Genomic DNA, 11,047 nt, shown 5'->3' with positions numbered 1-11,047 from the left:
GCACTTGACTTCCATAGCTGTTGTGAATGTTTGTCTATATTCACACCTTTAATCACGGGTGGTACTTCCGGTATCTGTTCTACCCGCTCATTTTGTTCCTTGAGCTGTTTCTGCAAGGTTAGTAGTAGATTTAGTAAATTAAAATTATTTGGCGTACTTGACCCTCTGGCTCTAGAGCTATTTGGAATTTCTCCACTTTCGGAATTTTCGAGGCCTAAATGAGGATTTTCCATAGTTGTATTAACTGGTGGTGGAATCTGAATAACACTTGGCAATCCACTCGTAAAAGCTCACAAAGCTTCACCAATCTGCTGAGCAATAAATTTTTTCAAGTCATCTTGCAAATTTAACTGTTCTTCATTTTGTTGCCCAGTGTTACGATTAGCAGATCTGACAGCTGAATTTTCTCGTGAACATTATGGAAAATGAGTGGGTGTGTTGCGTGGAGGATTCCCTCCTTGTCCATCCTCCTACTGAATACTTTGATCAACTTCAGACATAATTTGTTGCTAAAGACAAAGTATGTAAATGAAAAGTAAAAAGATTATTAGATTTTCCGGTAACGGAACCAATTTATTTAACCAAAAGATAGTTTATGTGGTCAAAGCAAATAAAACAGTAATTCGGGTTTCTGATAACTAATTTTACTTCACTTTTTCTAATATAAAAAGTAAAAAAAATGAAAAGCAAGACTGAGAGAATAAGGAAAAAGAAATCTTATTGATAGTCACAACTTCCTTCTAATAGGAATGAACAAGATCTTTAGATGGCATAAAATAGTAAGAATATTGACAATTAATAGTATTACTTTGTGATTTTCTTGATGGAGATACAAGATATGGTATGAAAAATTATATAAGGGTACAATTTGTAATCGCTTCCCCCTATTTAATTCCTGCCCATTACTAACATTTATTACATGAATACCCGTTATATGAGTAATTTGTAATGGTTAAGGTAATAACAACCAATCGTGCATAATCAGGGATTTATTTTTATTTTTGTGGCTATTAATGATCCTTCCATCTTCGCGACTTTTAGTATCCTTAGTTATCCATTCCGTACTTGTTTCCTCTTTTCCAGCTAATAGGCACGGTATCCTCGTAGACGATCCCGTGGGTGTTACTTATGCCTTCTCCGCTCTTCATTCTTTTTTATTGCTTCGATTCTATGCCATATGTTAGCATATTATTGGTCCACGTCAGGGGCAGATCTATATATGGAATTGTGGGTGGCACGCCACCCGGTCGCTTAGATAAAGTTTTATATACATACTAATATTTTCCACAAAAACGCCTACATAAAGAACAAGTGGCGCCCCAAGTCACAAAATGATTGAAGGTGCCATAGTTGAAGTGCTGAAATTCCATGCACAACACTCGGGATCGAGACTCTCCAGATTCTCTGGTTGTTCCCTTTTAGCCTTTCTTTTCTTTATGTTCTTTTTATTAATTTCTCTTATTTTCTTCATTTCCTATGATTATTGTGGTGATACTAATATTGTCTCCTTTTGTCCTTTTGTCTTTTTGTTTTCTTGAGCCGAGGGTCTTTCGGAAACAACCTCTCTACTCCTTTGGGGTAGGGGTAAGGTCTGTGTACATATTACCCTCCCCAGACCCCATTAGTGGGATTTTACTGAGTTGTTGTTGTTGTTGTTGTTGTTGTTGTTATTTTCTTCATCTTAAATATTCACTTTTCTTATACAATTCCATTTTTATTATTTATTTATATTGTATATTTGCTTCCTTTGTCTTTTTCTGGATGTTCGTATTTTATATGGAGGGATATAATCTAATTATTTTCTTTTTATCTATATAATGTTATTTTATTAATTATAATTTTTTTTATAGTGATACATCAAAGACATAATATAATATTAATCAGTTACATGTAGATGGAATGGGTGTATCACATATTCGTTTATATATAAAATAAATTTTAAATTGGATTGAATAAATTCAAAATGGATCGAATCGAACCGAAGTAATCCAAAATGAATCGAATCGACGGAGTGTATACCCTAATTCAATCTTCTTCACTAGTGGTCGTTTTACATTAAGATAGTGACACCCGTAACCATCAAATCCTGAATCCGCCTCTGGTCCACGTGGTGAGTTTATTTTTCACCAATACAACAACATGTATATAATGTCTCTTTCTGGAGCAACTATTGTTAGCCATTGTCACATTCATTTGGAAAATTATTGCAGGAGCAAAAAGTACAACTTTTATTTCTGTAATTCTTGCAAGCTTCAAGGATTACTTTGAGACACACTCGAGAATTAGGAATAGTGGAAATATTGAACAATTGTAATTAGGGCGGCTTGAGTCCAAGGCAAACAATCACTTTGAAAATCTATATCTTGAGCAAAAAGTGGGGTTGATTCGAGATAAGGGAGAAAAAATAAGGGCTCTTGAGAGAGATGGGGAAGTGGATTGGACGGGAAATTTGGTTTTGGCCGTTTGGTGTCTTTTTTTAATATAAAGAAGAGATGTTTCAAAATAATATTTTTTAAAATTCGTTTTATCCTTTAAATTTAGTAAACGTGCCCAGAAATGATAGTTTACCACGCGCGTCTCACGGCCATGGCCCATGAAGGGGAAAACTAATTCACTCCAAAGATGTTTACGGAGAACTTAACTGCCGTAAAGTTGAGTGTGCAACCTAGTTTATCCAACAAGTTTAGGGTGTAACTTATATTTTTTTTTTATTTTACTCTTAATAATAAATTTTTATAAATATTCAAATATTATGAGACGTTTAATTATAAAATTTATTCGTCTTAAATATTATGACATATTTAATATCATAAATTTCAAAAGTAACGTGTCTACTTTCCTAAATTTAATACTCTAAAATTACACGATATGAATTGAAACAGATAATTTAAAACTATGTACTCATAGACGAGGTCCATTATATCATAAAAAAAACACAAATAGAAATAGTTCACTTTAGCCGAAATTCCGGTGGTTTAGGGTTACACTTGCAACTATGTCGACGCCGTGCGCATGTGGAACTGTGGTGGTGGTGGAGGATGAAAAATTGATGGCTGGGACCTCGTCGCACTCTTCTACGGAAGAGGAGTCGCCTCCTGAGAAGAAATTGAAACTCTATAATGAAAATAACAAGGATGATTTGAAGTTTGATGATGAGTCCGGATCTGATGGAGAGCAAAAAGGGAAGGAGGAAGAGTCGTTCGGGTATGATCCGGATGATTGGATGACGTGGCCAAATAAGGACGTCTTTATCAAGTACTTTCAACAGCTTCACGAGAGCGATGTATGTTCCTCACTACTCCACCATGCTTTTTTGCTTATCCCATTTTCTTTTTATTAGAATAAAATGGAAAATTGTATGTAGTAGTAACAGATTGAAACTAATTTGTTGCATATATTGTCTAACTCAATAGTTTAATATACTACTAACACCTTAATTTGTGCATATAGTCACGAGGTAATTGCTGGCTTAATGTACATGTACTATGCCTTCAATTTGATACTTGTTGCAAATAGCTTCTTGTTTTTTCCTCGAAATTTAAAGACTGTATAGTAGATCTTAAGATATATATACATCTTAAGATATATAAGCTATATATATATATATATATATATATATATATATATATATATATATATTTGTGTGGCTTTAAATCGTCTCATTAAGGGTAAAATTTGAAGTTTAAAGTTAAATTGTTCCTAAATACAGAAAGGTATCATTCTTTGTGGGACAAACCAAAAGGAAAGAGTATCACATAGATTGTTGGGAGGAAATAACTTGTATTTGCTTGAAGAAATTATGTGAAAGGTAATAAGAAGAGTAGTGGAATAAATCCCACGTAAATACGTAGATAATATAAAGTGGTATCAAGATCTAGAAGATATGAAGTTATCGGTTTACCTGTTGCCTTTTCTATTTGAAATAAAGGGTGTAGTATATGGGAGCCTGATGAAAGAAGAAAAGAGTGTGTAACTTGAGGAGTAGTATTTAGAAGTCAAACTCCCTCGTTCTCTAGCAGTTAAATTTTGACACATTTGAATCCAAAAGATATATGCACATGTAAGAGGATATAGGCTTTTAGATAATATGAAATTTCTTGTCTCCGTGTGACCTATAGGTCACGGGTTCGAACCGTAGAAGCAGCCACTAATGCTTGCATTCGGTTAGACTGCCTATATCACAACCCTTGGGGTGCGGTCCTTCCCCGGATCTTGCTTGAATGCGGATACTTTGTACACCGGGCTGCTCTTTGAAATTTCTTGAATGTGTAAGTTGGTTGGAACTTTTCGTGGAGCAAGTTGATTGCATCATGTACTGTACATTTGCATCATGGTGCTGTTTATTGGATAAATCATTTATATGTGGCTGGCTCTACATGTGGATACTAGGTGATGTAAACCTATGTTTCCTGATATCTCTCTTTTTCTCCTTATTCTTTTTAAACTTCATTTTGGATATGCTTTTATTTATATTATCTACTTGTGTGGTTTATTTATGTGTTTTACATGAATCAATCCATTTTTAATATGTATATTTTTTCTGTATTTGGCTCAAGACACTATGGAATTTTATGTGCCAACACTCAAATAATGCATTCCTCCTTTCTGGATTACTCAGCATCTATGCGTGGTAAAGCTGGTTCAGGTCAACTATTTTTTTATGGGTTGGGAGGGGATGAGAGATAGTGTTGCCTTTTGACATCTGTGAATTTTAGATATATTTTTTTCTATATCACATTTGTATGCACCTGATAATGTGTATACTATATCCAATAAAAATGCATGTTAGGCGTACTTAAATCTGAGGCACTACACTCTTTGAAATAGGATGGTGAATCATTCTACAGGACTAGTCACCACCTAGTTATCAGATTTCAACTGGATTTCCTTTCACAGTATTTGCAAGAACGCTGCTTGTTTTGACCTTCCGTTAAATGCAAGGCACCTTGTTTGGCTGTATGTATTTTGGTTTCATGTGTTCCCTTAGTTCTTGAGGCATAAAATTGACTGCATTTTCTTGAGTTAAGCCTAAGAAGAAGGGGAGGTATTGTTTTGAAGTTTGTGGGTAGGTCAATGTAAGAAGGTGTATGTTTGACCTCCTTTCTCTTTTTGTGAACACCTGATTGGTAAGAGATTTTTAGTCCTAACTTATGTGTATTCAAATCTTGAAGGAAATAGAATTTAGGCCAAATTTCTCTGCAGAATCTGGTGATCTCTTTCCTCCTTTTGTTGTTCTCACATCAGTGGGGTGAACTTATATGCACCTTGTCTATTTTTCTCCCCGTACCTCGTTGTTCTTGCTTTTTACCTGTAATGGCCCAAAAAATTTCATTGTAGAGATGGAATTGTAGTTAGTACCCTTCTGTTGTATGTTTGAAGTCCCTGTGCTTTTCCTATTCTGTTGTACAGTTACGCCTTATTAAAGCTCTAAATCTTAAAAAAAACATCCCTAAATTATACCTCCAACCTAAACTACAATTCCTTACAAAAAACATCCTTTAAGTATAAAAAAGTTAGCATGTTACATCCTACTGTTAGGATCTGTCAAAAAATTAACGGAAGCCCACAAAAAACATTCAACTTTGTCTTTGTCCCGCAAAAGCTCTCGTTGTTAATTAAGCATCTTTTACCTTTCTGCCTTCCCAATGGGATTTCCTTGCTAGAGTATGCTTGTAGAATTGCCCATAGTAGACTTTTAGAAATAGCACCCTTTTCATTTCTGGTTACACACTTGGAAATGGAGAAGTTAGCCCGACATCATATTGGGTTCAGTAGACAGTTACCTAGATGTGTTAAAACATGATTTTGATTTATATTAATTCAACACATATGCAAAAATGGAAGATTTTGGAGAAGAATCTTAGTGCTTAATTTAGAATTCGCATTTTCTTCTTGTGCACATGTATATATCTGTTGATTTTGATGCTTCAAATTTTTTTAAGAAGCTTGGTAACCTACATCCCATATTCATTTGGGTTGTTAATATACAATAACATGATATCATTCTTTCTGGCTATAAAATTTTAGTTGGAACAAGAGGAATAAGATAAACGCTTCTTGCTGATTTTTGAGCTCAAATTTTTGAGAAGTTTCAGTATGAGTGTCGCTAAGGTATTTGTTTCAAAGAGCATGTTTATAACAATAAGCACTTAGAACTAATTGATCAACATATATATATCTATACTCATGGATATAAAGACATACTCCCTAGAATGAAGAAGTGTTGATTTATGACGCAATTGGGAGTAAAATAGTTGTCTCCTTTTTGTAAAAGCATCGACAACCAAGGATAAGAAGGTAATCAAGAATCACCAGGTTGCTAAAACTAATATTACAAGATAGCAAAAGGTTGGAAGAAAAAGCATGGAGAAGATGGTGCAAAAACCCTGGTAGTGGAAGAACAGACTTTGTATCTCTTATTTTTAACCGTGCCCTGGCTTTTGTTGGTGTTAGTTCTAGTTCCTGATGATCGACGCTAGGGGAATTCTGGGGGAGATGATAAAATATCATGTGCCGTGCACCTGATAGAATGTTCGTTAGATTTCTGACAGATCCTAACAGCACTAACAGCAGGATGTAACTTGTTAATGTTAGGATACTTGAAGGATGTCCTTTGTTAGCAATGACAGCTTAGGGATGTAGTTTAAGTTTGGTTAAAATTTAAGGATGTTTTTGGCCAAAAATTCTACTAGTACACAAAGCACTAACTTGGAATTTTCCTAAACGAATGGGAAAAGGAATTCCATACTTGCTGGAACAGAAGTTGCAATTCTTTGTGTAATTAAAGTTTGTCTATACAATGGTTCTTTTTATTTTTGTTTTTTTTTTTTCCGTTTTGGGTGCTCTCTACCTAAGTTGCTCGGACTCGGGTGCGTGTCCGATACGGGTGCGGATCTAGAGGTCAGATCCTTCATGATCTAAATTTAAGGATTCGGGGGTACGGATCCAGGTACCGATACGGGTGCGGGGATTTGGCTAAAAATAATTCAATTATTTAAAAATAGAGTTATAAAAATATGTCTAAATTATGAGACATTATGTGGAAAACTTACAAGGTATTCCGAGAAGGAGAAAATATTGAACAAGAGTAGAATTTTAGGAGATAAAAGGAAAAGGACTGACATAGAAATTTATATATACAAGGTATTCCATTTTCTTCCATATCACCCTAGCTTTTGATTTGTTTTCAAAAATCATTGTATCTGTCCCAAATTTCTCCGTTGATTTTGGTCAAAGTACCCAAAATCGGTTGACCAGATCCGACACGGATCCCACACCCATACCCACACCCACGTCGTGTCGACACGGGTGCGGCACTGAAAGTGAAGAGTCCGAGCAACTTAGATGTTATTTGCTGATGATTTAGTACTGATTGACGAGATGATCTATGGTTTTTGTTGAGTTCCGTTCTTGGTTTTTTGATACGCTGTCATGTCACCAGCCAATCCACTACAATTGTCAGTGTTCTTTTTTGTGTGACAACTGAAATGTTGGAAATTCCTAACAACTTCTCTTTTACCCTCTTGTCTGCATGGACATACATATCTGCGTGCATAACTTGTGTAAATGACAGAATCTGCTACATGAAAACACATTCTATTGTGGTCCAAGTTTTCAACTATCAAATTTGTGATGTATTTTACTCTCTTTGTTCCGATCACGTAGAATTCAAATGCTTAATTATGCCCTAAAGTATTAACCTTTTGACTCTGTCGCAATTCTCATCTGTTTATTTATGTTATATGCATCTTAATAGGGTTTTGAGTTTGATGAATACCCTGGGTCGTGCATGTTTGCTCCCATCTACCCCATGATCGGATTTGAACGTTTTCCTGAGTTTGTGGATGAGATCAAGGGTTATGCTTCAATGGCAATCAAGAAGTACTTTGGCAATGATGTATGATCTATACGTTGTTATTTGCCCATTTTCTGCTGTGCTGGTCTTCCTTCATAAGTATTGACTTTACCTATTATTAACTGCAGGGGAAAGAACGCGATATTAAGGAGATTGTGAGGATAAATGCTGGTGGTTGTCGTGACTTTACCTACTACATTACCTTTAAAATTGACAATGATGGGAATGAAGAAACTTTTCAAGCTAAGGTGGAAGACACGATTGAGAACACAATAGAGATTCCAATTTGCAGGCGCAAGGTTTAACTTATTGCTGAAATATCTGCAGTTAATTATGGCGCTTGGCGCCTCGTGTACAAAACTTTGCTGTCTTTTACTAAAAGAGAGCTAGTATTAATGGTTCTCTTATCCACCATTGACATCTTGTTGGCAAGGTACACGGTACTTCTTTTGATGTTTTTGTGACTTGTGATGTCTCTAAATTTAATCTCTCAAACAATATGCTACAAGTATTCAGTCCCAGTATCTGAATGGATTGGTAACAAGTTCACTTTGGGGACTTTGGGGATAGCTTTCGGCTTATTTGGTTATATGCGGGCAAAGTACAAGGTGTCTTTTAATTTAGTTTGTTTTCTACGTCTATATTTTGCCAGTATCACTTTTCTTATCCTATCAAAGTGGAGCTGTAGTAAGTAAATTGCTCGTCGATTTGGGCCTCCAGTTTTAGGTGTCCAAAATTGTAGAGGCCTAAATTGCTTTGGTGTGAAATGGCGAGGCCTTCAGAAATTAAGATGGCATACAATGAATTAATTGATTAATAATTAGAAAACGAAAGAGGGCTCGTCACATTGTTTAGTTAGTTCCGTGCAAGCTGTAAGGCGATAATATCATAAAAGCCTTAATACATATTCTATGGATTCACGAAATTTGATATATTCATGTCTAAAATTCTGGATAGTATAAGATTACTGCTCATCGGAAAGTGTATGGCAGAAAATAGTCAAGATACACACTTAACTAGGGAAAATGACACTGTATAGCCGCTCTCAAAATAATAGCCAAAATATATATTTTTTGTATATATATACATTTTGTATGTTATATACAAAAATTATACAAATTTTATATACTTTTTCGGCTACTGAATGTAAATAGTATCTGGCGCGGGCTAGAAGTGATAATACCCCACTTAACTACCTTCATAAGCCAGCTTTGGTATATAAAATTACTAACTATTTTACCCGTTTTAACTGAAGTTTGTTAATTACTAAAACTAATTGATTTTTTCTTTTTTATAATTTATATATTCCTTAAAAGGCTCTCAAACCGTGTTAGCGCGTTCAATTAAGGGATTCAGTTACACATTTTCCCTTTTTGCTCTCCTCTCTTCTCTCCCTTTTCTTCTACCGCCTCCCTCCTATCCCCCTTATTCCTCTCGCAGTCGCCTGATATCCGGCCAAATCACCATCCGATCTTTCCTCTTTCTCCTCTTCTTTACCCAAAGCAGCAAGAAACCATTTAAAAAACCAACGCCTCTATCACACCGGTGACCCTTCCTCTGCCTTTCTCCTTCACTCTCGCTGGAAAACTTTTTCCGTTCGCCTTCAATCCCCATCACTGATAGTGACTCGCTAGAAAACCATGTCAATAATCTCATTCTCTAGCAAATCGAGCAAGAAAAAAAGAATGTACGCACATTATAAAACTTATCTACAACTTTTGTACAAAATTGATTCAAATTTAACACATTTAGAACTTGCAACTTAAAAATATAGATTTCATACAATAATTCATACAATATATAACTTCTTTATATTATTCATACGACATTCATATAAAAATAACACAACTACAACAGAATACAACTTAAATACAATTTTCATATAAGTTTCATGTAACTATAATGCAACTTTGATACATATATACAACTTTATGTAATGGAGAGTATTTATGTCACGACCCAAAATTCAACCAAAGGTCGTGATGACACCTACCTCTAATACTAGGTAAGCCAATCACACTAAAAACATTCAATCATCAAAATATAATATAATAAGTTTGAATCATCATAAGTTACGGAATGAGTAATTATCATAAGTCAAAATAGCAATACATAATACAAACTCCCAAAACTAGGTATAGAGTCATGAGCTCTAAAATCGAATACATAACGAGTCTCAAAAGTAAATTTCTGCCTGGAAGTAATACAACAATATGAATTAAGGGAAGGGTTTGCGACATTCATGCAATATTACCTTGAATCCTCTTAATAAGCGATATGCTCGCTCCCGAGGTCCGCTGCCTCCAACATACGGATCTGCACAAAAATGTGCAAAAGTGTACTATGAGTACGGGGCAATGTATACTTAGTAAGTATTAGGACTAACCTCGACGAAGTAGCGACGAGGTTCAAGTCATGTTATACTCACTAATCAAAGAACCTGTGTAGTGTATATATAATAACTTGCAAAAAGAATATAATGAGATGAAATACCATCAAATCAACAAAACATGAGATATCAACTCAACATAGGTAAATCCATCTTGACAAATCGAATCATTAAATAATAACAGAGGTATAGGCTAGCATGTTAAATGCAACGTGAAAACAAGTAAAATGCATGACAAAGCATAAAGGATCACTTGCATGATCAAGAATGCCACCCTTATACTCCACTCATCATCAACCGCCTCCACATCAATCAAAGTACCACAACCCGCTTTTACCCCATCAAGAGAGAAATATGAGAGGGCAACCCTAGGGGGATGGAGCTGTATCCACACACTGCATGACAAAGACCTCATGCCATATTCATGTCAATCTCACGGCAAAGACACGGCAAAGATCTCGTGCCATAATCATATCAATCGCACGACAAATGAACTCGTGCCATAACAACAACAATATCATCATATCTGCACGTCAAATGACCTCGTGCCAACACAAATCGATCCGTACAACATCCCCACATATGCGATAATCATAACAATGCAAGATGTTAAATTATCAACAAAGTCAACAAAGTGTATATGAATATGATAACAATAAAATGGGGATGAATGCTCAATATATGGAGTATGACTACGGCTAAATCAATTATCCATTCTATAATAGACCATCTTGGCTAATTAAGCGGCAATAACTCTAAATATGATCTCTAGCATGAAATGATAAGTTCACGTAGTCATAAAA

The 11,047-nt window shown here is 35.2% G+C and overlaps 1 protein-coding gene across 1 annotated transcript; it reads left to right on the top strand.

Annotated features, from left to right (window-relative positions):
• Positions 1-2,890: 2,890 nt before the first annotated feature.
• On the top strand, positions 2,891-8,411 carry LOC107783284 (uncharacterized). The gene is made up of 3 exons (XM_016604260.2): positions 2,891-3,283; positions 7,757-7,897; positions 7,984-8,411. The coding sequence occupies exons 1-3, from the start codon at positions 2,996-2,998 to the stop codon at positions 8,158-8,160; spliced, it is 606 nt and encodes a 201-aa protein (XP_016459746.1). The 5' UTR covers positions 2,891-2,995; the 3' UTR covers positions 8,161-8,411.
• Positions 8,412-11,047: the final 2,636 nt, after the last annotated feature.

Source organism: Nicotiana tabacum, chromosome 14, assembly GCF_000715075.1.
Source record: "Nicotiana tabacum cultivar K326 chromosome 14, ASM71507v2, whole genome shotgun sequence".
NCBI classification, from domain to species: Eukaryota; Viridiplantae; Streptophyta; class Magnoliopsida; order Solanales; family Solanaceae; genus Nicotiana; species Nicotiana tabacum.
Note: the sequence above shows the minus strand (reverse complement) of the source record. Positions and strands in the feature narration are given on the sequence as shown.

Excerpts from the sequence above, each read along its gene's own strand:
- LOC107783284 (XM_016604260.2), top strand. The coding sequence starts at position 2,996 with ATGTCGACGCCGTGCGCATGTGGAACTGTGGTGGTGGTGGAGGATGAA. Across the intron at positions 3,284-7,756 it reads AACAGCTTCACGAGAGCGAT|GGTTTTGAGTTTGATGAATA; the intron begins GTATGTTCCTCA and ends GCATCTTAATAG. Across the intron at positions 7,898-7,983 it reads AGAAGTACTTTGGCAATGAT|GGGAAAGAACGCGATATTAA; the intron begins GTATGATCTATA and ends TATTAACTGCAG.